Genomic DNA, 24,749 nt, shown 5'->3' with positions numbered 1-24,749 from the left:
CATATATTCGAATTATCCAATTCTCTGATATTCTGATAAAAAAATTACACGACAAAAATAAGAAATGAAAATCACATCTAAAGTTAATTTATATAATTTATACATGTAAGGTATACATACATATAAACTGTATGTAAGTAAAAGACGGGAATGAATCACAAAATATTACAATTGCACACTTGACTCGATATTATCGCAATAAAAAATTCGAAGAAGATAAAAGACAAAATTAAACAAACACATAGAGAAGCAATTCGGATAAAAGCCAAAACTTTTGAAAACTCGCACCTACGTATCCACGCAAATACGTGTATATTATATACATTTTTTTTCCAAATAATCAAGAAATAAACCAACTCTCCAAACAATAATTATAATAACAGTGATAACAATAACAATAATGTTACTAATGATAATAATAATAATAATAATGTCGATGATGTAAAAAGAAGAGGTAGGATTTTTATATAAAATCTTGTACTAATATATAAAGCTGAAGAGTTTGTCTGTTTGTTTGAACGCGCTAATCTCAGGAATTACTGGTTCGAATTAAATAAATCTTCTTGTGTTAGATAGTCCATTTATGGAGGAAGGCTATAGGCTATATAACATCATTCTATGACCAATAGGTGCGGAGAATCAATAAAAAATGTTGCAAAAACGGGAAAATGTATTATGAACTGATTGTGAGCCACGGCAACGCGTGGCCGGATCAGCTAGTATTGAGATAAAGTCGCATAAAATCTATCGTTGTCTCATTCTTATGAAAGTTTTTTTTCTTCTTTCAATTGCATATTATTGCATTAATAGTAAAGGTACTAAAAATAATAATGATTATAAATAAAGCCAGATGACTGAAGAAACGAAAGAATATTGATAACAGTAATAGTAATAATGACGATGACGATAATGACGATGGTAACAATAATCTAAAATAAATTTCGATCACAAAATAGGCTTATTCCAATCATGGTTGACGACGCTTATCTATGGAGACACATATTTGTCAATTATTTATTTAGTTATATTTGTCGTTATCCAATTTTTTTCATAGCTGTCGAATTCCTAATAAATAGATAAAGTAGTTATCATGGCAGACTGCGGGTACTGTTATAGATATAATTCTTACATGTATATGTGTATGTTCATCTAAGCCTAAGACATTTCTTATTATTAAATAGGGCACAATATAGAAACATGAGAATGAATTTGAAATGTGTCGGCGATGAGTTGAAAATACTATTCTTGGATAGCAAGAATGCGTTTTTGTAGATGGTTTATTATTTATACATTTAATTGAAGACACTTATTCGTCAAGGCTTTTGCAGGAAAAAATAAAATTCTTCGTCTGTGTCAAGTTTACTCTTGATACTCCGCGGTAACGAAAAAAAGTCGCAACAAATTCGCGGTTTAAATTTACTTTATAGGCATTTTTTTAATCATATTATATTCATAAACGCGTGAGACTTCAGCGTTGTTTTTTATTCTCAATAAAAGGAAAAGACACTTCGAAAGATCGATAAATTTTATAAAAATATTCTATCTAACTTTCTTCCTTTTGTCTGACTTGAGTGTACTGTATGTGTTTGTATGTTTTGTGTCATTAAGGCGCATTTATTTCAATCTATGTTATCAATTTTTCAAATTGTTTTGTGTATTTTAAATTCTTTTTTATCTTTGAAAGGTTTTTCAGTGCCGACACGCACCCGCAGACCTATAATCATTAAACAATGATTAAAGACATCACGCCGTGCCCATACTTATTTCTCTTCATTATTCACAATTTTTATTTTTTCACCGATTCAATAATTATTTGTTCGATTGTTTATTTTATTTTTCTCTTACTTTAACTTTACACATCTTAAAATTAAAAACTCTTGACAATACTTTCTTCCGAAGTTTTGGGTTGTTTTTTATTATTATTTTTATTATTTTTTTACCGCGTTTATATATAAATGGTTTTTGTATTCAATTATAAACCAAACGCACAACTATGATTCCGAACACTTTTTTTGTTTAACATCCCATTTGATTTCGATATTGTTTCCTCGTTATTTTTTAGTCTTTTTGTTTCTCTTATTTGCGCTGTAACAGTTTTGATAATACTTACATAAATTCTTTGTCACATTCATTTTAACTTTCTTAGTTTAATATCTTGGTTATTCTTCTTTTTAAGATTTAACGCACTCCAGAACCAGAGTATCCGATCATTGTATGACAATTGGATCACAATATCACTTTACCGATTATTTTATTTCGATACAAATTTTACCTTATTCGCAATCGCAGTCGCAATCGTGAGTCGTAACGTCCAAGGATGTTGTATCGTGTGTAGCGGATTCGGTATCATCTAGCCGTTCATGATTCGTATAGCCCAATAAAGGATCAGATCCACATACGTTACCCAAATCTTCGTTATTCGTTGAACACCTCACTATTTCTTCTGCGAAACAAAATACCACAATGAAAACTGTTCGGTAATGATGAGGAAAAAAAATTACTCACCAGGAAGACAAAGCTGAAGTTGATCGCTGCTCGGATTAGTACTGTCCCCTGTACCGCTGTCTTTACTGTGCTGCGAACTTGTGTCGAGATAAAGATGAGTCTGAGCCTCGTTTCCAACTGGCAAAGAAGTGACTTGAGATTGGCTGGTTGGATTGTGATTAATACTGAGACGGCGACGAGTTTGATATATTATTACAACCCAAACCACAGATGTACCGACCGCGCAACAAACGACGGTGATAATTATTATACCCAACATGTCGTCCTCGTTTACCATCGAGCTAGGTGCTGCAAGAACAAAAAAAGGGGATATTAAGCAAAAGAATCGACCCTGATGTCCACGCCTTGAAATACCTTTTTTTGCAACGGTATTTACCAGGATTTATTGTGAGGAGCGATGCGCCGACTGCTGAGCCGAACGAGTTACTCATTTCGCACTCGTAACGTCCAGCGTCACTTGCTTTTGTGTCGACAATTATCAGGAGCTGATCTTCAGCTGTGAAAAAGTGACGTTCCGTGGCTTGTAACGGGCTGCCGTTCTTTCGCCAGAACAATTTGGGCCGAGGCGAGCCACTCGCCATACACTCGAGCACGATCGAACCTCCGGCTATAATTTCCTTGTTTTCCATCGGCTTCACAAACGATGGTGTTTCTGCGTTGAAGAAAAATTATTGGAGGAAACCGAATTACGAATAAAATCACCACTTGATAAGATACTTACCAAGTATTGTTAGGCTGGCATTGGCAACTATTATGCCAGCGAGATTCTGGGCTGTGCAGGAATAAACACCGGTATCGGCGGACTTGAAGTTTACAATGAAGAAGACATCGTCGGTTGGCATCATATGCATCCTTCTTTCTCTGGCAGCTGGAAAATCGTTTCCACCATCTTTTTGCCAGGCTATTTGGGGGGTCGGTTGACCTTCCGCCGCACATTCTAATCTAGCAGTACTGCCAGCAGTTACTCTAACGTCGTGTGGAATTTTGGTAAAAGACGGATAAACTAAAAGTGATAATACAATCTAGGTATGAATGAATTATTGGGGAAAGTTGTCTCGCAAAAATATTCTACGACGGACTTACTGAGGACACTGATCTTGGCCTTAGCCGAGTAAGTTGTCCCGTAATTATTCGTGACCATGCATTGATATCTGCCTGCCTCTGCGTGTGTTACATTTATCAAATGCAAACTAGACAGAGCTTCCGTGACACCGCGCTCTGAAGATGTGCTGTCCACTTGAACGTCAGAATTTTTCAACTCGACGTTATCGTGTTTCCATGTAAAACGGAGCGGAGCGTTAGCCGTGCTAGTCGCTCGACATTGCAGAGTGACATTGTCCCCTCGGATACCCATTTGACTAGCAGGTTCACCGATTATTCTTGGCTTTGGATACTCGTCTAGAATATTAAGGTTCGATGAGTTTTTGATTCGGTTCCGTTTCGCTAGCGTGTAATCCGATTGCGAAACCTACCGCACGTGAAATTCGCATGATGAAGGAGCATCAAGGGTTTATTTTGCAACCAGTGTGGATAACCGCAGCAAATTCGGGCCTCGCTGTATTTGTGGCTGCGCAGCCAGACGCTGAGCCATTGAAGACCACAATCGCAGAGAAGAGCACCTGTAATTTTTTTTCCAAGTAAAATCGAAAGCTCAATGTGTTTTCAATTGATCCGTCTTAAGCAAGAAATAATCACCGGAATTCATTCTTAGTCTTGATAATTTCGGCATTGAGATCAGGGCGTTTTCTTGAATGCTGGTTACATTGTTACCGGTTAAATCTAGCTCTGATAGTCTCATCAGACCAAGGAAAGCATTTTTGTTGATCGATTTTATGCCATTGTTCGCTAATCCCAATTTCTCTAAATTCATCAATGGTGCAAATGGCCCGTTGATATCTTCCACCATGTAGGATATCTGGTTGTCATTCAATTCGCTGGAATTATCAAATAATAAAGATAATCAATGAATTCATCCACCTATAATCGCATTCAAAAAAATGTCTTACAGTTTTTTCAAATTTGGAGTGTTGTTGAAGGCACCATCCGATATGATGGTTATTTTGTTGTGATCCAATTTTAGTATTTCAAGTTTTCCCAAAAATTCAAAAGTCCCTCTTTCGATCGAGGTGAGTTCATTGTGCGACAAGTCCCTGTAAATTAAATATTAAATTTGCAAGGTGTACTAATATTTAACTTAGATGTTTGTTATTCAGCAGCTGGAAAGCAGCTGAATATTTTGGTTTATTAATAGAAACACAAGTACTAACAGCTCCATAATTCCTCTGCACATTTCCCATGCCTGAGATTCAATTGTCTCAATTTTGTTGTGCGAAATGGTGAGCTTTTGGAGTCTTTCGAGTCCGTACAAACCACCCTTTTGAACGACGGATAACATGTTGAAATCCAATTGTAAAAGAATCAAATTTTTTAGAGGATAAAATGCGCCGTCCTCGAGTATTCGGATTTTGTTTCTCTTCAGCCGCAGCTGTTCTAAATTTTCTTGTTTTTTCAAACTCAATCCCAAAATTTGTTGAAGCTCGTTTCTATTCAGTTCTCTGAAACATTCGTCGCAAACTTATTACATCAGTAAAAGATTCTACAAATTTTTGAATACTCACAGAATTCTGAGCTCTTGTAGATTTGTGAACAAATTTTTCAAATGCGAAAGATGATTTTTATTCAATCTCAGTTCTTTCAAAAAAGTTAAATTATCCAGACTTCCATTTTCTATTACTTCTATTTTATTCATATTCAAGTTTCTGAAATATTAAAAAAATTAAGATACTATTGTCAAGTAATCTTTATCTATTGACATGAGGATAAAGAATCTGCTTACAAATATGTTAGATTATTTGGTGCCAGAAATGATTCTTTTTGCAGAACTGTGACCCGATTGCCACTGAGGTCCAAAGACTGAAGTCTTGATAATTTTAATAATGCTTGACCGTCTATAGATTCCACAAGATTGTGCGACCTGCAATAAAAAAGTGAAATGTCAATTCAGACACTGATGTGTGATATTTCTGACATTGAAGGGTCGCTTTATTTCACTCACATTGATAATTGGGTCAGATTTGTCAGCGTAGGTAGATCAGGCACTGTAGTAAGATGATTTTTGTTGATTTTCAGAGTTCTTAACTGCGGTAAACCTGCCAGAGCCACGCTAACATTGTTGCCTAATTTGTTAGCGCTAACATCTCTGAAATAGTGGAGAGTAATTAGATTTGATCCCAGTTATCTAAATTTCATTATGATTGTATGTAAGTAAAAATGAATCACTCACAAGTGCCTAAGCTTTGTAAGATGAATTAAAGCATCAGGTTCCAATTTTGCAATATTGTTATCTTTTATCTCTCTGAAAGTAAATATGACACTCCTTGAACAATGCTAATATCAATTTTTATCAAAGAATAAGAGAAATTGAATAAAATCGTTGCAATTGCTGATAACAGTTTTCAACATTCCAGAAAAAGAGGCAACCAAGAAATGCATCCAGAAAGATAAATATTGGAGAAAAATAAATGGCTGATTAAGTTATTCTCAGCATCAGACGTTCTTGTTATAAAAAAAGACGTGTACATTAAGATTTTCGGCTTAGCTCTCATTCTATGAATAACAGAACACGAGCTGAAAAAAATTATTTGTATTTCACATCAAAGGTGCAGTCTCTAGGAAAAAGAAAAAATTTATGATTCATCTCTATATGCAAAAATGTTACCCAGTTTTATGATAGTTAGGGATTTTTTACAGTGAGTTAATCTTTTCCCATTCATTTTTTTTTTCTTCTCACTCAAATATTAAGAATATCAGTTTGATTGAGCTGTTTATTACATTTCTCTGGGCCATATTATTTCAGATAGCATTCGATCAAATCTTTCTAATCTAACAATAAGAGTGCTTATATTGGGTATCGAACAGCTTCTATCAGAAGACAGGTTGAAATTCAGAAAAAATTATACAGTTTTCAGGCCTAAATTGCTTAGAAAAATCTAGCATACTTATACATTTTACAAAATTGACTCATGAGAGGCATGACCCAGCGATTGGATTTTTCAATCTTTTCAAAATCCCATTTCAAGATATAAAAATACAGACTGTGCATGCTGGTACATATTTCCTCCATGGAACCTTTCCCCATCATCCAACAAAAGCATTCAATCAATCTAACCACTTACTGAGGACGAACCCTCATCTTCCATCTGCATTAATATAATAAGATCCAGTTTAATTCTGATGGTTCAATTTTCTACCCACAGCTGGGTACACATGCAGGAAACAACAACCAATCTCATAATCACAGGATCATTCCAAAAAAAAAATCAACTGACCAAACGCAAACATTTTTATTGGAGTTCCTCTATTTCATAAGTGAATAACAGATGAATGTGAGCATTATCGGGGTGTTACACAGTTAGTATTTACAATATAGTTTACCAGTAGTAAATAAGGATGATTTAGATAGGGAGACGAAGCATTTCTGAACAAAAAATAATTTCATACTCACAGGACTTCTGCCCATGGTGGAAGGCAGCTAGGAGCTTCGCTCAATAACAAACTGCTACAGTCGACGACGTTGCCCAAGCAAGAGCATTCCACGGGACATTGATCATCTCTGTTGTTGAACAATCCTGTTTCTTGCATAGGCTTAGCGTTAGTTTGAGCTGTTGCGATCCATAATACTATCTGGCTAATGACTATTAAATATTTTCTTCTCTTCCAAGCCAGTGCTAAGATCACACAAGCTGATTCTGACATGATAAAGCTGCGTCCAGCAGCGGCTGTTAGCAGAGCAGCGGCAGAAGGACCAGAATTGGTATATATTATTTATATACCTGAAATGCCAATTGTTGCCCAGACCAAATAACTCTGTTATCGTATGCGGTTATTACCCATTTTTTGAAAATGTCGATTGTGCAACAGAGTCAGAATGTGTATGTAAAGAAAAATACATAAGGAGGGTCTATTGATTCATAACAAACATTCCTAATAAACACCCCTGTAACACTTTTTTCTTTCTTCTTCCTTTTTCTCTTCAAAGAAACAGCATCTAACTGCTGGTCGCAGCGTACAACCCACGCACTTGCACCAACATTATTGCTCCGCCCGTTCAACAATCTCGATTTCAATTCCCATTCCGAAATCCATTACCATTTCCACTGGGGATAATATTAAAGGTAAAATAAAACTGCTTCTCCTCTCTTCTCGCCGCCAATCGTCGGTATACTCCTCCCACTTGAAAGTATTATTTAGTTACAAAGTTTACCACTACGTTTAACAATATACGGCGCTGCTCGTCTCTTCCTATATTGAATAAAATAACAAATAGAAAAAAAAAATATTTTGTTGCTGCCGAGGGGGACAGAGAAGGTAGGAAGATCTTGATTCACTAACACACATTTATTGTCACTTTACTTGTGAATTAATTCAAAAGGGACAGGATTTGCGGCGATTCACAATTAACCAGATACTGGTGTTATTGTCTACACAACAACAAAAATAGCACGGGGATGAAAATTCAGTAGCAGTCAGCGACCGAACAGTTGGTAATTTTTGGGCAAACCAATCCGCGCGCTATGTCATTTGAGATGATATTAATTAATCTCGTTGATTGTTTATTATCAGGGTGAAGATTAGAGCAGTGGAGATTCTTCGATTGTCTATAGGTGACTCATATTGGTAAAAAGGAATATTTTTTTTTATTCTATTTAAGATTTATTCAACGATTTTAGGTGACTGATCCATGCATTACGTCCCCATGGTCGTCAAAATAAACGGCAAATGAACCGCTCGAGAGCGAACGGAACTGTACGACTCTCAACACCCAACTGCCAGTGCGAGACTATTATAATTCGGATCTATAGTACGACTACCACTAATACTAGTTTGAATCAGGTAGAACGACACACAACGAACGCAAGTGGTCGGTGGGTTGGGCATTTCGTTCGGTCGTTTTCTTTGAGACTGGGGACGACGGCGTATAAAAGAGTAGGCGAATCAGCGGGGGCTCCACACTTCTTTGAAAAAGATGTATGCGGTGTGTGTATTTTTTATCCTCTTTCGTTTTCTCTTTTTTTGAGATTATAAAGATTCTTATAGCTCCGATAGAAAAAAGAGGGGCGAGGAAGATTCTACTTTTTCAATACACGTAGGTGGAAGGTGCCGCAACCTCTAGACTTGAATACAAAAATGGAATTGGAATTGTGGGATAGACGGCTTTGGATGCTGGGGATCTGAAAGAAGAAGAAGACAGTCGTGATTTTATACCCGTATACACTTCACACTGCTTTGCGGTGCAGCTGTGCCGCCTGGATTTTTAGCACTGGAGAGAGAGAGATGGCTTTGTACAAGATTTACTTTTACTCCATCTTTTGCTAACACATGGCTAAATAAGGACGGAAAAAAGAGACCGAGAACGCGATACATAAGCTACAGAGACTTATAAAGCGCTAAACCTTAGAACTACTCTTTTTCTCATACCTTAAGCGAACTACAAGGAAAATGTATGGGTACAACACACCTGGATGTTGGAATGAATAATATGTAAGATTTTTCTGAAGAGAAACACGACTTGCAGAAATGGAAATACTGAGGTCTGAGATTGTTGTTATCACTGTATGTAGATGGTAAAAAGGATAAAGACATATTACGAAATTTTGTTTAAATATCTATTCCAAATCTGTGTATAGTCAAAAAAATTTTTTGATGGATTATTGATAAGATATAATTCAACATTTGATATCTCTCATATATCATATTAACTTGTTATTTTTCATTTAGTAAATGATACACTGTAATAATTACCTAACGCAGGCACGATTATTTATATGAACCGCCGATCAATCGTATAATGAATTATGAATATTCTGCAGCTGTTACGTGCATTATTTATTTTTATCTTCATTAATTGAATATCAGAGTTTTGCACACCCCAAATAACCAGCTACCAGCTAGATATCGATTGGCCCTGCAGAATTTGCCAGTGATTTGGTAAAACTATATCGAATCTTGAACGAAAGTTTTTGAATTATAAAACACCGTACAGAAATTTTCAAAAAATCTATTCAGGTCAGAAAGGTTCACAAGGTCTTGGAAAAATCTTTGAAATGAAATTTTGATTCTAAATACGATTTCATAGAAGCAATTTTTTACTTATGATTCATCTAAAAATAGTTGAGATTTTCGAAAACGAATAACAGATTGAATTTAAATGTTGAACCTAGAGATTGCTGCATTGTTGACAGATGATTATAACATAAGTACCTATGTAAAGCCGTTGTTCTTGATGATTGTTTGTTAAATCGAATGATAACGTAGAGGGCGTTAAATTATTCCGAGCTGCACCCATAAAAAGAGCAGAGCCAGTAGCCAGGCCATTGTCTTGTAAAGAGCGAAATGGCGGTTTAATCCAAGTCCGCCTATGGAAGTCGCCTGGTTGGTTTTTGACAAGCGCGCTTCGAAAGCTTCAGTACTTCGTACTTTGCTTCTTACGACCTGAGTGACTATGCTGTGAAAATTATACTCCAGAAGAATTGTCTCGCTCGTTACAGAGCAGTCAAAAATGTAGTTCAAAGCATCATTCTTAGAAAATCGAAAACGAATTGTTTTCTTTTATAAAATAAGAAGAATATGAATGGTCAACTTCAATCCTCGCGGGAGAGGTTAGGTAAAAATATAAGCTCTTCGATTTTGGTACTGACACCTTCTGACCTTTGTGTGTATTTTCTTACTTTTTCCCCTCGTACACGCTTTATATGGAATTATTCTCAATACCAAAATAGGTATTATCAATTTTGATTTATCGTCTGTGAACAAATGAACATTTACTGAAGAAAAACTATTGTAAATGCACATATCGATACAAAACATAAATATTTGAGCAATAAATGTTATTGTTATTTTCTAATCTGAGCCATCTGTCACGATAAATATGGTGAAATGGAATTCATCAAACATATCACAAGTTTTAATTTTGTTATATTATCATCATGGAAGGAAGATGAGAAAAAAAACACCGTCCTATAAAGCAAAAATTTAGAATAATATATTAATATTTTCCAATTGTTTCAATTAAAGCACACGATCAGCTGAATTATGTGTTATGCAAATATGCTGTATCTACATAACACTAAAAAAAAGCTGTCAAGATTCATGGTAACATTAATATACAATTTTTAGTAAACAAAAAATATTATGATACCAATTCTTCAGTAGTAAGAATTTTTAATAACAGAATTCGTTTTTCTCTCCTTACATTTCCAAGACTCAAAATACAACAATTGGAAGGAATCCGATCAATACAATTAATGGAAATTGATTTTCAGGAGCCTTCAGTGGTGGAACCAGTTGGTTTTCGGGTTTTGCAACACCAACACATACGGTACCACCGCAAAAGGTATCGCCGATATCAATCGAGGATTCCACAAAAGATGCAGAAGTTGACAGTAAAGTTAAGACAAAGCTATTGTCTATGTGGTACAACGTGAAGTATGGTAAATATACTAGTAATAGTTGCGTGAAAGTTGAGGATTCCACATGATTTATAGATTGTCACTCTAGGACAGATAAATAAAAAAAGTTTCTTACTATTTTATGAAGGCTGGACCGTTAAGATGAAAACAAACTTTTCAAAAGAATCCCCCGTCTGGCTTCTCGGTTCCTGTTACCACAAACGATTAGAAGAATCTCCTGAAAGAGCCGTAGAAGCTGTTGGCTTAGATATGGATACCGGGAGTAACGTATCCCTGGCAGGAGACGCAACGACCTTAGAGCAGGGTATGGACGGCTTCCGACGGGATTTCATGTCTCGTTTATGGCTGACGTACCGCAAAGAGTTTCCGATCCTAAATGGCTCAAATTTCACCACCGACTGTGGCTGGGGGTGTATGTTAAGAAGCGGTCAAATGATGTTAGCACAGGCATTAGTTTGCCATTTTTTGGGAAGAGGTAATCCAGGAGAACACACTAGAGAATACACCAATTTTTCATTTAGATCCATTAATTTTAATTTATCATTGAATAAAATTGCTGAACAAAATTGTTTTGGTGATTTACTCTGACATTAATATAAAAACTTACTGTGAATAGAATGGAGATGGCGACCAGGCGAGGCTATCGACTCGGTTCAACAATTTCACGAAGATTCGTTGCACAGAATGATCATTAAATGGTTGGGCGATCAGCCAGCGTCTTTGTCTCCTCTTTCCATACACGCTTTGGTATCACTTGGTACAGCTTCCGGTAAAAAAGCTGGTGACTGGTACGGACCTTCATCGGTGGCACATCTTCTAAAGCAGGCGGTCGAACGTGCAGCAATCCGTCACGTTGAATTCGATCAGCTTGCAGTTTATGTTGCTCAGGACTGCGCGGGTGAGTATTAATTAACTTAAATCCGAGAATGAAATCTATTCTCGAACACGAGAAAATTCAACATGACAATTCATTTTCAGTTTACTTGGATGACGTTAAGAAAGCCTGTCTGAAGCCCGATGGAAGTTGGAGGTCGTTAGTTTTGTTGGTTCCCCTGAGATTGGGTGTCGACAAAATGAATTCTAGCTACGCTCCTTGTTTAACAGCTCTGCTGAGCCTGGACGACTGCATCGGAATGATCGGTGGGCGCCCTCGACATTCTTTGTACTTTGTTGGGTATCAGGAGGACAAATTGATCCACCTAGATCCCCATTATTGTCAAGAAACAGTTGACGTTTGGAAGCGAAATTTTTCGCTCGACAGTTTTCACTGTACATCACCGAGAAAGATGCTGCTATCTAAAATGGACCCGAGTTGTTGCGTAGGCTTCTATCTCCGCGATAAACCCGCGTTTGATAGTTTTGTCAAGATTGTTGAGCCCGTAAGTCAGATTTTATCTACGATACTCGGAAAGAAAAGATAGCCAATGAGACTAATGAATAAGTCATCAAATAATGTAAATTATTTCAGTTTTTGATACCACCTAATCAGAAGGTCGATTATCCGATGTTCCTGTTCAGCGAAGGAAGCGGAGCTGATGTTCAGTTTGGAATGACTAATCGGCGGAGTCTTCTATCATCGATTCATGCATCCGATGACACGGACAAAATCACCGATGACGAAAGTCATTACGAGTGTGAAGAGTTCGAGTTATGCGAGTGGTAGTATAAATTAGGTAAATCAGAAAAAAAAAAAAATACACCGTCGTCGTCGAAGATAGGTCAAAACGACGGCAATCATTTAGGGAAAATTATGTATATAATATATAACACACTCACTATATAACTATACGTTTGCCTACTTAACAAAAAGTACTTAAAAGAATGTCAGGTGTAGCTAAAGCAGCTGGCAATATAAAATAACGCCGCGATATTCCTATTAGAGGACTCAAGACTTAACTATTAATTATTAATAGTTGCGATCAATAGTACGAAAGCGTAATATTCAATTAAAAATCTACCACAATCAGAAGACAAAATCTAACAGACAAAAAATATTTCATCGTAATTTGCCGTCTAAATTAAGGGAGGAGAACATTTTACGTACCCTATTTCTACACAACTGCAAAGCTCTCTTTTCCTTTCTTTTAAATTTCTCCACGTTTTTCGCGCGTTTGGTACTATCGGCGGTAATTGCGTATACTTATTATCGTCGAATTTTGAGACGACTTAAATTATTTATTTATTGAAAGTATCTAGCTAGTTTGGGCACGTTCGAGTAAAATCTTTTAAAAATCAAATAACCTAAATGAAGATATAAAAATTATATGTTTCGAGTACGGGCCCACTAGGCTGTGTCTAATGTGTTCATTAATTATTTCTCTTCTTTCTTCTCATCTTCATTCTAGGTATAAAAAAAATCTCGAATCTCCGTCACATCACTTCATCATCCTTATTATCTCTAGAGTAGATCGTACAACACAAAAATAATTGAAAAATCCAAAAAAACACGTACTGATGTAGATTTTTAAGATCCTTAGTTTAGTGTGAAAATTTGTTTTTAGTCACTGCCCGTTAATATTTTATTAACTTAAGAGAAGATATATTCGTGATTTACTTTTTCATATTTATTTATAAATAATGAGAATTTTTTTTTTTAAAACTATCTACTCGTACGTGCCTAGTTTTAGATAAGTTTTGAACATTATCTATCATTATTATTTAGTATATCACAGGTAAATCTATATTCCAAAAGTTGTAAGGAGACGAAGAGAATAAGAAAAATCGAAATTAATTGATCGATAGGTATTATGAAAAAAACACACTTGCAGTTTTCAGTGTGAGGAAACTTTTCGCACACAAAATCGATCCTATTATAATACGATTCTTTGTGAATAATGTTTATCGTGACGTTTGTCCAGAAAATAAATCCGATATATACATGAGAATTTTCTATAAATTTCTTTTTCTTTTCTTTCCATCTATGCTCCTACCTAGCCGCTCGGAGCCTTCCGAATTGCAACTATTTGAATCTGATGCCGAATTTCCGAGAACTATGGCTAGAATAATAGCCAGCTCAACTGCCAAAGTTCCGAAAGGTTTTCTCGCTGACGCAACAGTTATAATAATACGGAAGTTAAGAATGGGTATTGTATACCAATCTGATGATTCAATCGAGTTTTTACTCACTCCTCGAATACTCCGGCGACGCCCACCCGGTTTTAATTGGACGATATATTCCGCCACCTTCGACCACGTGCGTATTTGACCACGTGAGTTTCGATTTCGCGCATACTGGATGGGGTGTAACCTGGGAGCCCAATATCGCTATGGATCAAGGGTCGCTTAAAAATATAGCAAATCTTTTTGATAATCATTGTTATTATTTTTGTCGATTCAATGGAATATCGTAATTGAACTCTCAGTAGTGCGTTCAGTCATCGTTCAAAAGAGGTGACACGCGTGTTGATGTATTCCTACGTTATTTTTGCGGTAACTCAAGGACAAGATTTTAATCACATTCGTAATGATGACATCAGTTACTACGGTAACCTCAACATCCGTCCGTAGGGCAGTCGGCGCGGCATTCAGGGCCGTAATTCTTGGGGCACCAGCTTCCGGAAAAGGGACGGTTTCGTCAAGAATTGTCAAGAATTTTAATGTCAAGCACATATCAAGCGGAGACATTTTACGACGTCATATTATGCAGAAAACCGGTAAAATTTTATCGCTATAATTTAAGCACATCAACGAATAAGTCAATATATTTTCTACATGGTATTAAATTCCAGTTCGACCCTTCAAAAATAATAAAAAGCACTCGAAACTGATTGTTGTTATCTTAAAACCTTATCCACCTCAATCAGCGATAAGAGATAATATTTTAATGTTACTATTGTTGGACAAGAATTGCGTCATTCGAAATGATTTATACATATACTTGAATTAAACTTCCTCAATGCCAAAATCATCATTACATAACAAACAATGACAATTCTTTGTACCCGTTGCAAAAGTTAAATGCCCTTGAATGGCAACTTTACTCACAGAGTGTATAAAATACAAAAACAAGAAGCTCGATGATGAAATTGATTAAGGACATTGGAAAATATTTCTTCCAGTAGTGTTGTCCCATTTTTTTTCGTCTTTTTAGAACTTGGATCAGAGGTGAAAAGATATTTGGACAGAGGAGAACTAGTACCAGATGAAACCATGGTGGCCTTAATTGGTAAAGAGGTGGAGAGTTTGGGTGAAACAACAAATTGGCTGCTAGATGGTGAGTTGATCTCCATAGCTTGTTACTTTTATACAAGAATTTTGATAATTCAACACAAAACTTGGCATGGGCACAGGTTTCCCTCGTACTGTGGCGCAGGCTGATCGACTTCAGCAATTATATCCGGTTAATCTGGTCATCAATCTAGTGGTACCTCATCCGGTTATATTAAAAAGGGTCGAGGGTCGTTGGGTTCATTTGCCAAGTGGAAGAGTTTATAACATCGGTTTTAATGCACCAAAAGTACCGGTTAGTCAATGAGGTTTTATCCATTGCCGAGCTGAGTTTCATGCAAAAACTGATGAGAATCAATTTTTATTTCTACAGGGTAAAGACGACCTAACGGGAGAATCTTTGGTTCAGAGGCCTGACGATACACCGGAAGTTGTAGGTCGGAGATTGAAGGATTATGCAAAAAATACGGAGCCTGTTATAGAGTATTACAAAAAAAGTGGAATACTTCAAGAATTCCATGGAAGCACAACAGACGAAATGTGGCCCAGTATCAAAGACTATGTTGCACAGTTTGTATCCTAGCGATTTAGTAATTATTTTACTATGCACAAAGTTTTTTTTTTCTCTAACCAAGCTTGAAGTTATTTCGATTTAATTCACTTTGAAACTGAAAAATAGTTTTCAAGGTTCCAGTGATTTTTCTGAATGGTCGAACAGAATTGTTATTATTTTTTTCTCTATGATACCGAAATTTAGGATAGCTAGAAAACCATGGAAACGATACTTTGATGTGTAAAAAGAAACATTTACACATCAAAATTAAATATTTATGAAAGATAAATTCTGATGATAACTTAGAAGTTATTCACTGTCATAAAAGACTTGCTATAAAAAAATGAACTTTTATTTTATGAACGTCTCAGCTTCCGCTGACTAACACTCATTCGGACAGGCAATAATCAGTATCAGATAAATATGATGAATACTTATCTTGTACGAAAATAAAAATATCGATTCGAGAATTGGGAGAGGAGCTGACGGATGGCGGGTTTTGATAGACGATGAATAATCGGCATCAGACTTCAATGGGATTCACAACAATTGCATTTCTCTTGGCCTGTTTGTCTTCTTCCTCGGGCTGCTGCAATTCATCTTGTCCACGGATTCTTATATTATGTTTTTCTTTGTAATCGTTTATTTCTGCTCCTTTTTTAGCTAGCTGTTCGTTTAGCGTCTCGATCACTTTGGTCAGCTGAAGATAAGACAAAAAAATTTTTTAGAATGCTTTCGCTTTGGAGACCAGCCGAGGATATGAACTTATCGTAACCTAACCTGTTCCTTGTTCGATATCAACGTAGGAGTTATTTCCTGGACAGTACGTTCGCACAAAATTCCACCGATCATTCTGTAGCATTTTCTTCCAGGATCAACATTTTTCAGGGTGTCTATAACGATCCTGAAATAATTAGACGACTGTTAACTCTATGCACGGGTGTTCTTTTTCAGAGTTCGTAATACCGAAAGTTAGGTTATGTCATGCCAGAAAATACCGTACTTGTGCTCGTTCAGCTCCAGTTCCATTTCTGACAATTTACTTGCCATTACTCTCTGTTCACTTCGGAGTGTTTGAAAACCGGCGAATATCTCCTCGTTAGATTTTCCTCCCTTCGTTGAAGATTTTCCGGCCTTCTTGTCACTTGCCATATTAGGAGATTATTTCGTTTTCTTACGAATTTGATTTTAATTCTTTCTCAATCGTGAAACTAAACTGATTGCGGAGCCCTAACAATTGTTAACAATGTGAACACAAAGCGACATCTTTCTACGCTCCAACAAAATAAAGTTCGAGATACATCGATTCAGTTTTCAAACTGATGGAACACCATCCGTCAAAACATGATGACATTACTTTGACCCTAATTATTTACATTTTTTTCTTAGCATAACGTCGTTTGCTTTTCCATTTCTGTTTGGGTTTAGAACCTTGTCCTCTAATTTTGGGAGAATATTTTCACGGAATAAGTTCGGCTTCTAATCAGTCAGGTTCTGAGTTTTGAAGAGTGAATTCAAACTTATACCCAATTACTCCTTCACCGTGCTGTAAATATACGCGAATGTTTTTTCTTCGAGTCGAATTCAAAAACCTTGTGACAAATTCCACGATTAGACCATGAATTTTTTGACGCCATCAGGGACTTGGGATCGCATTCAATCACCACGATTCCTAGATTTCAACGCTGGCATTCCGGAGGCCAAGGATTCATTTTTCGAACGCAAAGTAGACGACTCACCGTTTTCAAAAGAACAGCGAAATGCTCATAATCCAAAACTACCCTTCGACGACGAATGGATATTAACAAAAACTACCCATAGTACAGAAAAATTGCAGATAACACCTCCGACACCGATCTATTTAGTCACCCCAAAATGGGAATCGTGCAGTGGTCCAGAGGTCATTACCAGTACACCAGCAACGCACGTTGAGAATGAAAATTCTTCATTGAAAATGGCGTGGTCAAAAGTCCCGGAAATCAAAAATGATAACGAAAGTCGAAAGGTAAATGCAGGCTTCTCTTGATTTTCTGGAAATCCGCAAATTTATTTATTCTATCTAACATGATTCTTTTTTATCGCCCAATAATCTAGCTGCTTCCATTCGGGATCAAACGTCTATGAAAAACAACAAATCAAACCTTTCAGTTTCAAAGAATGCGATAAACAACTTTTGCAGCGCAAAGCTTGACAACGAATAACGACTACAAAAATCTGAGTAATAAAATCTTATTGTTTCAGGTCCTGCAAGCAGAAAACGGCGTCAGGAAATTTCGGGCAAATCCTATTCCATCGTATCTGAAAAAGTTATCAAACAAAAAGTTTCAGGGCAACACATGCACCAACACGATGGCTGTAGAGAGAAAAAAGCCAAGAGAAAATACGCACGCAAGTTGAAGATGTTTCCAAATCTATATCGTCAAGGGTACTTATATGACCGAATTTCCTTACTTTGTTTCTCTCTCTGACAGGTTCCTTCTTCGGCTCCGTTCCGTCCAATTTCGCCGAAAAAAGTTTCGCGACCCAGACCTTTTGTTTTGCATTCAGAATTAAGAGCGAGAGAAAGAAAGTTGTACGAGGATTACATCAAAGAGAAACAACGTCTTGAAGAAGAGAAGAAACAATTAGTGAGTTTAATCATATAAAAAATTGATACTGATCATTTCCGATTTTACTATTTAAATCACTATTCTAATACGTATAAATACGTCGCTGCAGATGGAAGCCAGTATGAGAAAACGAGAGGAGTGGGAAATTAAAATGCTAAGAAAATCGCTAGTCCCCAAGGCTCAGCCTATAAGAAAATACAAAGGGGTTCCCAGTCTTACTCCAAAACGTAAACTCACCGAACCGATTACTCCCATGGTCCTCAAACGACGTAGATTTTTCTGAATGTTGTCCATAGTAATTAATAGACCGATTTCTAAGATTTTATCTATCTGATCATCAAAAAAAAATGTAAACTGAAAATATGTATTTCCTATAATTATTCTGATAAAAAATTCGCTTGTTCTTCTTTTTGCTTTGTTCAAGGTAGCCAGTTTTATTGTCCTTCGTATAATTCTGTTTTGTATATTCTCGATCTGTGTATTTGTATGGCTTGTGTGTTCTTTTACATAGTAATTAACATAATATCTTTTATTCATGTACATATAGGGCATGTCATAGAATTTGTATATAATTTAATCAAATATAAAAATATTTAAATGCTGATCGCTAATAATACTTTTCTGGCGTACAATAATAATAATAGTAATACCATTTCTGAATGATAATCGATCTTAACTGTAAATTAATTTATACATAAAACTTATAAAACTACAATACAAAACATAAAAATTGTCTGAAAATGTAACAAAAAAATAGTGATATGTTCTAGAGCGATGGTATTACATGATAAAGTTAAAAAAGTATTTTATTATGCAAGGAACTGAAAATTGGTATTTATAGCTGCGAACTGAGTCAAATTGATTTTGGTTCTATTTTACTTTTTATCTTTTGCAATACGACTTGACACCTCATGAGATATTGGATTTTTTTTCTATACTCTAAATATGTATAAGTAACATTGCAATAAAATAATATCAATATATGGTATATAGATATATACAACATATAGAATTGTATAACAACACGTAATAATTATATTTGAAATATCAACGTTGATATATAACAACCAATGCACTTTTACTTTTTGTCATTATAACAGTTGTTTGTCAAGAAAAGAATTTTAACTATAGAGCATTTTTCTCGAGTTTTTGTTCTCACGTTTTGTTTGCTTCGGCCTAGAAGTTTCTTTGAACCGTTCGATAGACCAACCAAAGAATCTATAGTTATATTATATACCTATTCAGTTTGCAACAACAATCAATCGTAATCAGGTCTCCCAAATCTATTGCGATGGTTTTTCTTATTTACTTGTAATAGTTTGCTTAGAATTTTTCACGTACACCAAATCACACACGATGAATAATATGTATACTATACGAACCATCAATTTTGTTTTTTTTTTCCATTTTTCTTTCATATTGAATCACATAGCAGGTAGATGTATCAACGAACTTTGGAGCGATTCTATACAGTTATTTTAATTAATCCTAATAATTTTCTCCGATGTCATGGCAAAAAAGAACCATCTCCCGGAATAAATGCTGACATACACAGTCGTATAAATAGTTGATGGAGATTCACGAGACACAATTTTTCAATCGTCGGAATAATCAAACGTGATTTAATTACCAGTCAGTGGAAATTAATTCGTGCTGTCAGAACTTCAATCGAGTTCGTTGTTTGTAAGTTTTCGTTTGCTGTTTCTACAGGTCGAAGGACCACTTTGCAGGGATGGTTCTAGGAATAATAACGTTGCGGAAGGAGAAGGTGGTAGAGAAGGCGACGGGGGTCCCCTTCCTGCCAGTGCTTCAAGTTCTCCGCAATGGAACTGGCAGACCGTGCTCGAAGTGCTAAGCGTTGATTCTGATAACATTCCTCGACCTTTTCTACGCTCCCGTTCTCGTTCTCTGTCACGTTCCCGACAGCGAGCTTTATCTCGGCCGGTCTTTCCCTCACCAGTCGCAGATTCCTCGGTACCTTTTCGAAAGTTGAAACGAAACCAGGAGGTCGAAAACCTGAGGAATGGGAAAGATAGTCTTTAGAGTTTGATCGTCTTCGTGAGTCAACCATGGCAAGGAATAAAGTAATTTGAATCTACCTGGGATACTGGTACTGTGCAAAGTGATGCGAAGGTCCAATAACGGCTAGAATTGGACAGAGAAATAGCGTAGCGTAAATCCAACTTATACCCATCACCAGAAGCAAAAAGACTCCTATTTGTATATAGGCCAGAACTTGGGAAGGAAGCATAAAGGCTCCTGCAGCTCCGCTCGTAACGGCAGCCATCAATGTTGGTCCGCCCATTTGATCTAGAGCCATTTTCACTCGATCTATCCTTTCTTCTGAGGCAGATGCTCTGTAACTCACTCCGTAATGAAGACTGAAGTCCACGGTGAGGCCTAGGGTGTGATAACGCTGTAAAATCATTACTGATTTCTAACTAGTTTGCTTGATTTTATTTACCAATGGCTGTTGAAACCGCTACGCTTTCCAGAACGTTGAGCCTCCATCCGAGCAGAACAAGGCAAGCGACAGTTACAACGATCGCTGCTCCGATGGCTATTATCGCGTACAAACTGACCAAAGGATTGAGCGTCACTAACGCTAGCACAATCAATGCCAGACCCATTGATACCCCCATGGCACATAAAGTGCCCTCATAAAGAGTGCGTTGCAATTCGTAAAATTCCAATCTACTTATGAACCAACCACCCCGCATCCCAGTTGGGGCATTGAGCAGCTGTTCTTTCATCCAACTTTCCACCTGACGATAAAAATGATCCATTTCGGCAAAAGAAAGACTGTAAGTATAAGTGCTGTCATATTCGACTATTAGGGCTCTGATCTTTGGCTGCGGTAGCTTAGTGTCATTCGCGTTGAGACGAATCTCTTCTTTGAGAAACTTCAGCCCTGCAGAAGTGGAACTTTCGCCTCCCCAGAGTTGAGACGGAGTTCGATACAAATCCGCGTTCGCTTCGGCGGCACATCGCTCTAAGACGGAAGGAGGATATGGAAACACGCTGCTTTCGCAGCACGGAGCTCGATTTATCCGTGGATCTATGGGGTCTACACATCGGCGCTGCATGAAAGACCTGAGGGATTCGATGAAGCAATTCGGGAGCAAGGGACCCAGAGTGCTGCGATAAAATGGTTGCGCTCTCAGACCGCGACAAAATTGCAACAGCCAGAGCTGGGCCTTTTGACTGGAGACATCGAAAGATTCGTCCCATTCCAGCGTGCCCCTTGATCTTGGGTCTAGATAATTTCCATTATCCACTGGTTTGACTCCCCAAACAAATCTCAGTGGCAAGACCTCTCCTCCATCACCCTAGAAAATTTAATGAACTGTCAATAACTACTGCAAATAAGTGCTGTGAAAAATGTCTCTTCATTCAATCATTACCATTTCAACCTTCTCGAACCAAAATCTCTGGGAAAATACCAGATCGTACTTTTCAAAAAGGTGCGAACTATCGAACAGTTGAAATTCAGGAGAATCTGGAAGTTGCAGGCCCGGATATCTGAAGACGATGAAACTGGCGGCAACGGCTGTTGATCCAAGAATCACCAACCAAACCCATCGCAGTTCTATGGCAATCCTGGATAGCACTTTGCCAAAGTCGTTCGCTATCTTTCCAATAAATATTCTTAGTGGTCTGTAGATTTTCCTGACCATAAAGTTCGCCGGGGACAATATTGTGAAATGACAGTGCTCTGAGATGACGACGCTTGCTGGCAGCCAAGTTACCATTAGAAAAAAATTAGCAATTACTGTCATTCCAGAAAAAAGACTGTAAAATGCCAATCAAATATTACAATTTATAACTGTTTCAAGAATAAATTCCCTAAACTACGATGCTCACCTGAAACAATTTATAGCTGTAACATTGCTAACTATGGATGCAAAAAATGCCACTGCAGTAGTAAGAGAGGTAACGAGCATTGAGGGTACAGCGTGTTTCATTGTTTCTTGTACAAGACTGACAAGTCCACCGTTGGGGAGCTTTTTTTGTTTCCCGCACTCCCAAACTTTACAAAATATGAATGCATCGTCTGCCCCAATTCCTGGAATAAAAAATCGTTATGTGAATGTGAAACGACCTCTTCCCGAATCAAGCAACTTTTTCTACTCACCAACAGCTACGACAATGGCCAAAAGGTTCATGAAAGGAAAGAAATTTATACGCAAGATAAGAGTATAGAAGGCGTACGAGATTCCTAGGCTGAAAAGAACAGCAAGGATTGTTGCAGCTGTCAATATGACGGAACCGGTGTAGGCCCAAATGCAAACGTTTACAAAAGCAAAACCAGCTAGCACTAGGCAGGAATCTGAGACGAGACGCCGATCAAACAGCGTGCTTTTTAAACCAAGTTGAATGGCCTGTACTCGGAATTTTCCATAGGTTAAACCACCCTCATTTAAAACTTTATAAAAATCTAGAGTAGCAGAACTGGCTGCCATTGGTAGAAAAAGCATTGCAGAACTCAGGGTTGTGTTAAGTTTTAGCAAACTGCTTCCATTCTGGAAGAAGATATGAACGGATATAAATGACAGGCTCTTATAAAAGTGTTTCTTCTAAACTATCAAGATCCTGGCTTACATTAGAAGGGATGAACGCAGTGTCTAATAGATAATAAAGAAGATGATACGGAGCATTGTGAGAAAGGCATTCCGTTGGAACTCGTCTCTGGCAATTGGAATCTTCGGCACAGTCTGGTGTGAGCTGAAAGTTGTGATAAAACGGTGCGCATCTCCATAGCAAAGTTTTTACCCTCACTAGGTCATTTTCGTTCACTCCTAGGCACGATGTTCTATTTGATAAGAGAGCTATATAGTTGGCCGGGGACCAGCTGCGACAGCACTTCTTTTTCTCGCCATGAATTTGATTTTGTGTTTGACACAAAGACGAAAAATGTTCAGTTGCACGAAGAGTAGCATCTATATGACATTGGGCCAATATCCCCTCAAGGGTCCAAAGATCCTCGGTCCCAGAGGCAGAACTAATAACAAATCTTGCATAGGCTGAACTTGGAAGATTGCAGAAGAATCCATTACTTTTTTGGTGGACAGGGTCCTTTGTGTTATCCAAATTTTCTAGGTGATTCCTTCTGTCATTATTGAGCTGCTTGAGTTCTTCCCATTTATCTTTACCCCCTATATTTTTACCCAAAACTTTGTCAGCATGGTTCTTATTCTGTCCATATTTCTTATCTTTTTTTTTTCCTCGATTTCGTGATTGCTTTTTAGCTCCTCCTTGAAGCGCAGTTATATTTTGCAAATTCCATAAGCTTGTATCGTTCTGTCGAACGGAAACGATTCTATTTTAATCGTGAAATAAAAATAATGTTAAAGGAGATTCTTTTTTACCTGGTTTATCAATTGAATAACATGTTGATAATATTCTAGAGGATTCGCAATAAGATTTCCTCTGGGTCTGATGGATTCGATTAAATTTTGCCATGTGGCTAATCGGCCGGCCAAAGTTGTTCCTCTTGCCTCAAAACCCTAGAAAAATAGTTTACAATTATTGTGCTGATCAATCATTGTTCGCTCTTTAACATAAAATGAAAAAAATTGTCCAGGAAAATATTTATAAACTTGTACTCACTAATTGAGGATCGGAAAAATCCGGGAATTTCTTTGTAGTTAATGGAACAATCAAACATGTTGAAGAAAATACGAAAACTGCTGCAAGAATAGCGTAAGGATGATACGCGACGACTCGAGAAAACCACCAAATTTCCATTATTGCACGTTAAAATGAATTTACTCATTAAGTAATTCGTACAACGCAGGTAGTTATATTTATATTGTATAATACATTTATATGTAGATAAATTTTTTACCCAAAATTATTTCAATAAATCTAACAAGAAAATTGAGCAATTCTTGTGTTATAGTTGATTGATATATTCAAATTATCACGTATAATACTGATCGTAAGCACAGCTTTAGGCTCATGAAGGATTGTATAATTGAACATTTGGCACAATTCGAAGTTCATATATTCAACGTTTCGTAAATAAGAAGTTATAATAATTATAAATATCGCAAATTAGAGCTAAGCTAAGCTAGGGACGCTACCGTTAATCACCATTATTAATACACTGTAGGAATAATTTTCCTATGAGTAGGGTCTGAAATCCATATATTCAGAGAGACGGGCAATATTATTAACGTCATACCGACGCGGCTATTTTTGACGTTCCATGTGTTTAGTTTGTTTACATTTGAGATACAAATTTTAAGTATAGACAAAACCCTTATTTTTGTTTGGATTACAGAAGGCGATAAATTTTTTAGGTTAAATTAAAGTACAATAGTGAGCAATAGTGGTACCGTGGTACAATATATGCGCGAGTTTAATCATTTTGCATCATCTGCAATTTCAGCAAGCGGTAAAACGCAGCTTCACGAGCATTACTCTCGCGCAGAATCATCTGAA

The 24,749-nt window shown here is 36.8% G+C and overlaps 6 protein-coding genes across 8 annotated transcripts; 3 read left to right on the top strand and 3 right to left on the bottom strand.

Annotated features, from left to right (window-relative positions):
• Nucleotides 1–2,158: 2,158 nt before the first annotated feature.
• On the bottom strand, nucleotides 2,159–7,879 carry LOC105687301 (leucine-rich repeats and immunoglobulin-like domains protein 3). 2 transcript variants are annotated; one of them, XM_012402835.2, is made up of 14 exons: nucleotides 7,010–7,879; nucleotides 5,789–5,860; nucleotides 5,561–5,704; nucleotides 5,342–5,479; nucleotides 5,124–5,264; nucleotides 4,773–5,060; nucleotides 4,512–4,655; nucleotides 4,201–4,439; nucleotides 3,978–4,124; nucleotides 3,589–3,903; nucleotides 3,227–3,508; nucleotides 2,882–3,157; nucleotides 2,506–2,793; nucleotides 2,159–2,443 (listed from the first exon to the last, which is right to left on the bottom strand). In XM_012402835.2, exons 1-14 carry the CDS (start codon nucleotides 7,258–7,260, stop codon nucleotides 2,274–2,276), a joined length of 2,895 nt encoding a protein of 964 aa, XP_012258258.2. In that variant the 5' UTR covers nucleotides 7,261–7,879; the 3' UTR covers nucleotides 2,159–2,273. The 2 variants fall into 2 exon arrangements, with proteins under 2 accessions (XP_012258258.2, XP_020708763.2); XM_020853104.2 differs by lacking the exon at nucleotides 5,789–5,860.
• A 2,151-nt stretch (nucleotides 7,880–10,030) lies between these two features.
• On the top strand, nucleotides 10,031–13,858 carry LOC105687302 (cysteine protease ATG4D). Of its 2 annotated transcripts, none has more exons than XM_020853105.2 (6): nucleotides 10,031–10,168; nucleotides 10,827–10,994; nucleotides 11,101–11,448; nucleotides 11,590–11,871; nucleotides 11,952–12,352; nucleotides 12,442–13,858. In XM_020853105.2, exons 1-6 carry the CDS (start codon nucleotides 10,132–10,134, stop codon nucleotides 12,634–12,636), a joined length of 1,431 nt encoding a protein of 476 aa, XP_020708764.1. In that variant the 5' UTR covers nucleotides 10,031–10,131; the 3' UTR covers nucleotides 12,637–13,858. The 2 variants fall into 2 exon arrangements, with proteins under 2 accessions (XP_020708764.1, XP_048512230.1); XM_048656273.1 differs by lacking the exon at nucleotides 10,031–10,168 and adding an exon at nucleotides 10,189–10,283.
• A 339-nt stretch (nucleotides 13,859–14,197) lies between these two features.
• On the top strand, nucleotides 14,198–15,982 carry LOC105687356 (GTP:AMP phosphotransferase AK3, mitochondrial). Its single transcript, XM_012402945.3, has 4 exons — nucleotides 14,198–14,626; nucleotides 15,064–15,186; nucleotides 15,263–15,435; nucleotides 15,514–15,982. The coding sequence occupies exons 1-4, from the start codon at nucleotides 14,437–14,439 to the stop codon at nucleotides 15,721–15,723; spliced, it is 696 nt and encodes a 231-aa protein (XP_012258368.1). The 5' UTR covers nucleotides 14,198–14,436; the 3' UTR covers nucleotides 15,724–15,982.
• A 45-nt stretch (nucleotides 15,983–16,027) lies between these two features.
• On the bottom strand, nucleotides 16,028–16,928 carry LOC105687358 (prefoldin subunit 2). The gene is made up of 3 exons (XM_012402948.3): nucleotides 16,697–16,928; nucleotides 16,474–16,597; nucleotides 16,028–16,393 (listed from the first exon to the last, which is right to left on the bottom strand). The coding sequence occupies exons 1-3, from the start codon at nucleotides 16,843–16,845 to the stop codon at nucleotides 16,217–16,219; spliced, it is 450 nt and encodes a 149-aa protein (XP_012258371.1). The 5' UTR covers nucleotides 16,846–16,928; the 3' UTR covers nucleotides 16,028–16,216.
• Nucleotides 16,831–18,906, top strand: LOC105687355 (targeting protein for Xklp2 homolog). Its single transcript, XM_012402944.3, has 4 exons — nucleotides 16,831–17,698; nucleotides 17,935–18,081; nucleotides 18,165–18,320; nucleotides 18,412–18,906. Exons 1-4 carry the CDS (start codon nucleotides 17,312–17,314, stop codon nucleotides 18,583–18,585), a joined length of 864 nt encoding a protein of 287 aa, XP_012258367.2. The 5' UTR covers nucleotides 16,831–17,311; the 3' UTR covers nucleotides 18,586–18,906.
• A 163-nt stretch (nucleotides 18,907–19,069) lies between these two features.
• On the bottom strand, nucleotides 19,070–24,720 carry LOC105687354 (protein dispatched). Its single transcript, XM_012402943.3, has 9 exons — nucleotides 23,913–24,720; nucleotides 23,672–23,809; nucleotides 22,905–23,603; nucleotides 22,438–22,825; nucleotides 22,167–22,368; nucleotides 21,707–22,094; nucleotides 20,767–21,631; nucleotides 20,402–20,702; nucleotides 19,070–20,318 (listed from the first exon to the last, which is right to left on the bottom strand). The coding sequence occupies exons 1-9, from the start codon at nucleotides 24,048–24,050 to the stop codon at nucleotides 19,967–19,969; spliced, it is 3,471 nt and encodes a 1,156-aa protein (XP_012258366.2). The 5' UTR covers nucleotides 24,051–24,720; the 3' UTR covers nucleotides 19,070–19,966.
• Between the last annotated feature and the right edge of the window lie 29 nt (nucleotides 24,721–24,749).

This window comes from Athalia rosae, chromosome 5, assembly GCF_917208135.1.
Source record: "Athalia rosae chromosome 5, iyAthRosa1.1, whole genome shotgun sequence".
NCBI classification, from domain to species: domain Eukaryota; kingdom Metazoa; phylum Arthropoda; class Insecta; order Hymenoptera; family Athaliidae; genus Athalia; species Athalia rosae.
Note: the sequence above shows the minus strand (reverse complement) of the source record. Positions and strands in the feature narration are given on the sequence as shown.

What these genes read in the sequence shown, in the direction of transcription:
- LOC105687302 (XM_020853105.2), top strand. Translation starts at nt 10,132, where the DNA reads ATGAATGGTCAACTTCAATCCTCGCGGGAGAGGTTAG. An exon ending in TTGCCATTTTTTGGGAAGAG is followed by an intron (nt 11,449 to 11,589) that starts GTAATCCAGGAG and finishes TACTGTGAATAG; the next exon opens with AATGGAGATGGCGACCAGGC. An exon ending in TGTTGCTCAGGACTGCGCGG is followed by an intron (nt 11,872 to 11,951) that starts GTGAGTATTAAT and finishes ATTCATTTTCAG; the next exon opens with TTTACTTGGATGACGTTAAG.
- LOC105687358 (XM_012402948.3), bottom strand. Translation starts at nt 16,845, where the DNA reads ATGGCAAGTGACAAGAAGGCCGGAAAATCTTCAACGAAGGGAGGAAAA. An exon ending in CTGGAGCTGAACGAGCACAA is followed by an intron (nt 16,598 to 16,696) that starts GTACGGTATTTT and finishes TAATTATTTCAG; the next exon opens with GATCGTTATAGACACCCTGA. An exon ending in TGATATCGAACAAGGAACAG is followed by an intron (nt 16,394 to 16,473) that starts GTTAGGTTACGA and finishes TCTTATCTTCAG; the next exon opens with CTGACCAAAGTGATCGAGAC.
- LOC105687354 (XM_012402943.3), bottom strand. Translation starts at nt 24,050, where the DNA reads ATGGAAATTTGGTGGTTTTCTCGAGTCGTCGCGTATCATCCTTACGCT. An exon ending in ATTTTTCCGATCCTCAATTA is followed by an intron (nt 23,810 to 23,912) that starts GTGAGTACAAGT and finishes CTATTTTTCTAG; the next exon opens with GGTTTTGAGGCAAGAGGAAC. An exon ending in AGCGGTTTCAACAGCCATTG is followed by an intron (nt 20,703 to 20,766) that starts GTAAATAAAATC and finishes ATCACACCCTAG; the next exon opens with GCCTCACCGTGGACTTCAGT.
- LOC105687355 (XM_012402944.3), top strand. Translation starts at nt 17,312, where the DNA reads ATGAATTTTTTGACGCCATCAGGGACTTGGGATCGCATTCAATCACCA. An exon ending in ATGATAACGAAAGTCGAAAG is followed by an intron (nt 17,699 to 17,934) that starts GTAAATGCAGGC and finishes TTATTGTTTCAG; the next exon opens with GTCCTGCAAGCAGAAAACGG. An exon ending in AGCCAAGAGAAAATACGCAC is followed by an intron (nt 18,082 to 18,164) that starts GCAAGTTGAAGA and finishes TCTCTCTGACAG; the next exon opens with GTTCCTTCTTCGGCTCCGTT.
- LOC105687301 (XM_012402835.2), bottom strand. Translation starts at nt 7,260, where the DNA reads ATGTCAGAATCAGCTTGTGTGATCTTAGCACTGGCTTGGAAGAGAAGA. An exon ending in CCACCATGGGCAGAAGTCCT is followed by an intron (nt 5,861 to 7,009) that starts GTGAGTATGAAA and finishes ATTTACTTTCAG; the next exon opens with AGAGATAAAAGATAACAATA. An exon ending in TGCCAGCCTAACAATACTTG is followed by an intron (nt 3,158 to 3,226) that starts GTAAGTATCTTA and finishes TCTTCAACGCAG; the next exon opens with AAACACCATCGTTTGTGAAG.
- LOC105687356 (XM_012402945.3), top strand. Translation starts at nt 14,437, where the DNA reads ATGATGACATCAGTTACTACGGTAACCTCAACATCCGTCCGTAGGGCA. An exon ending in TCATATTATGCAGAAAACCG is followed by an intron (nt 14,627 to 15,063) that starts GTAAAATTTTAT and finishes TCGTCTTTTTAG; the next exon opens with AACTTGGATCAGAGGTGAAA. An exon ending in TTAATGCACCAAAAGTACCG is followed by an intron (nt 15,436 to 15,513) that starts GTTAGTCAATGA and finishes TTATTTCTACAG; the next exon opens with GGTAAAGACGACCTAACGGG.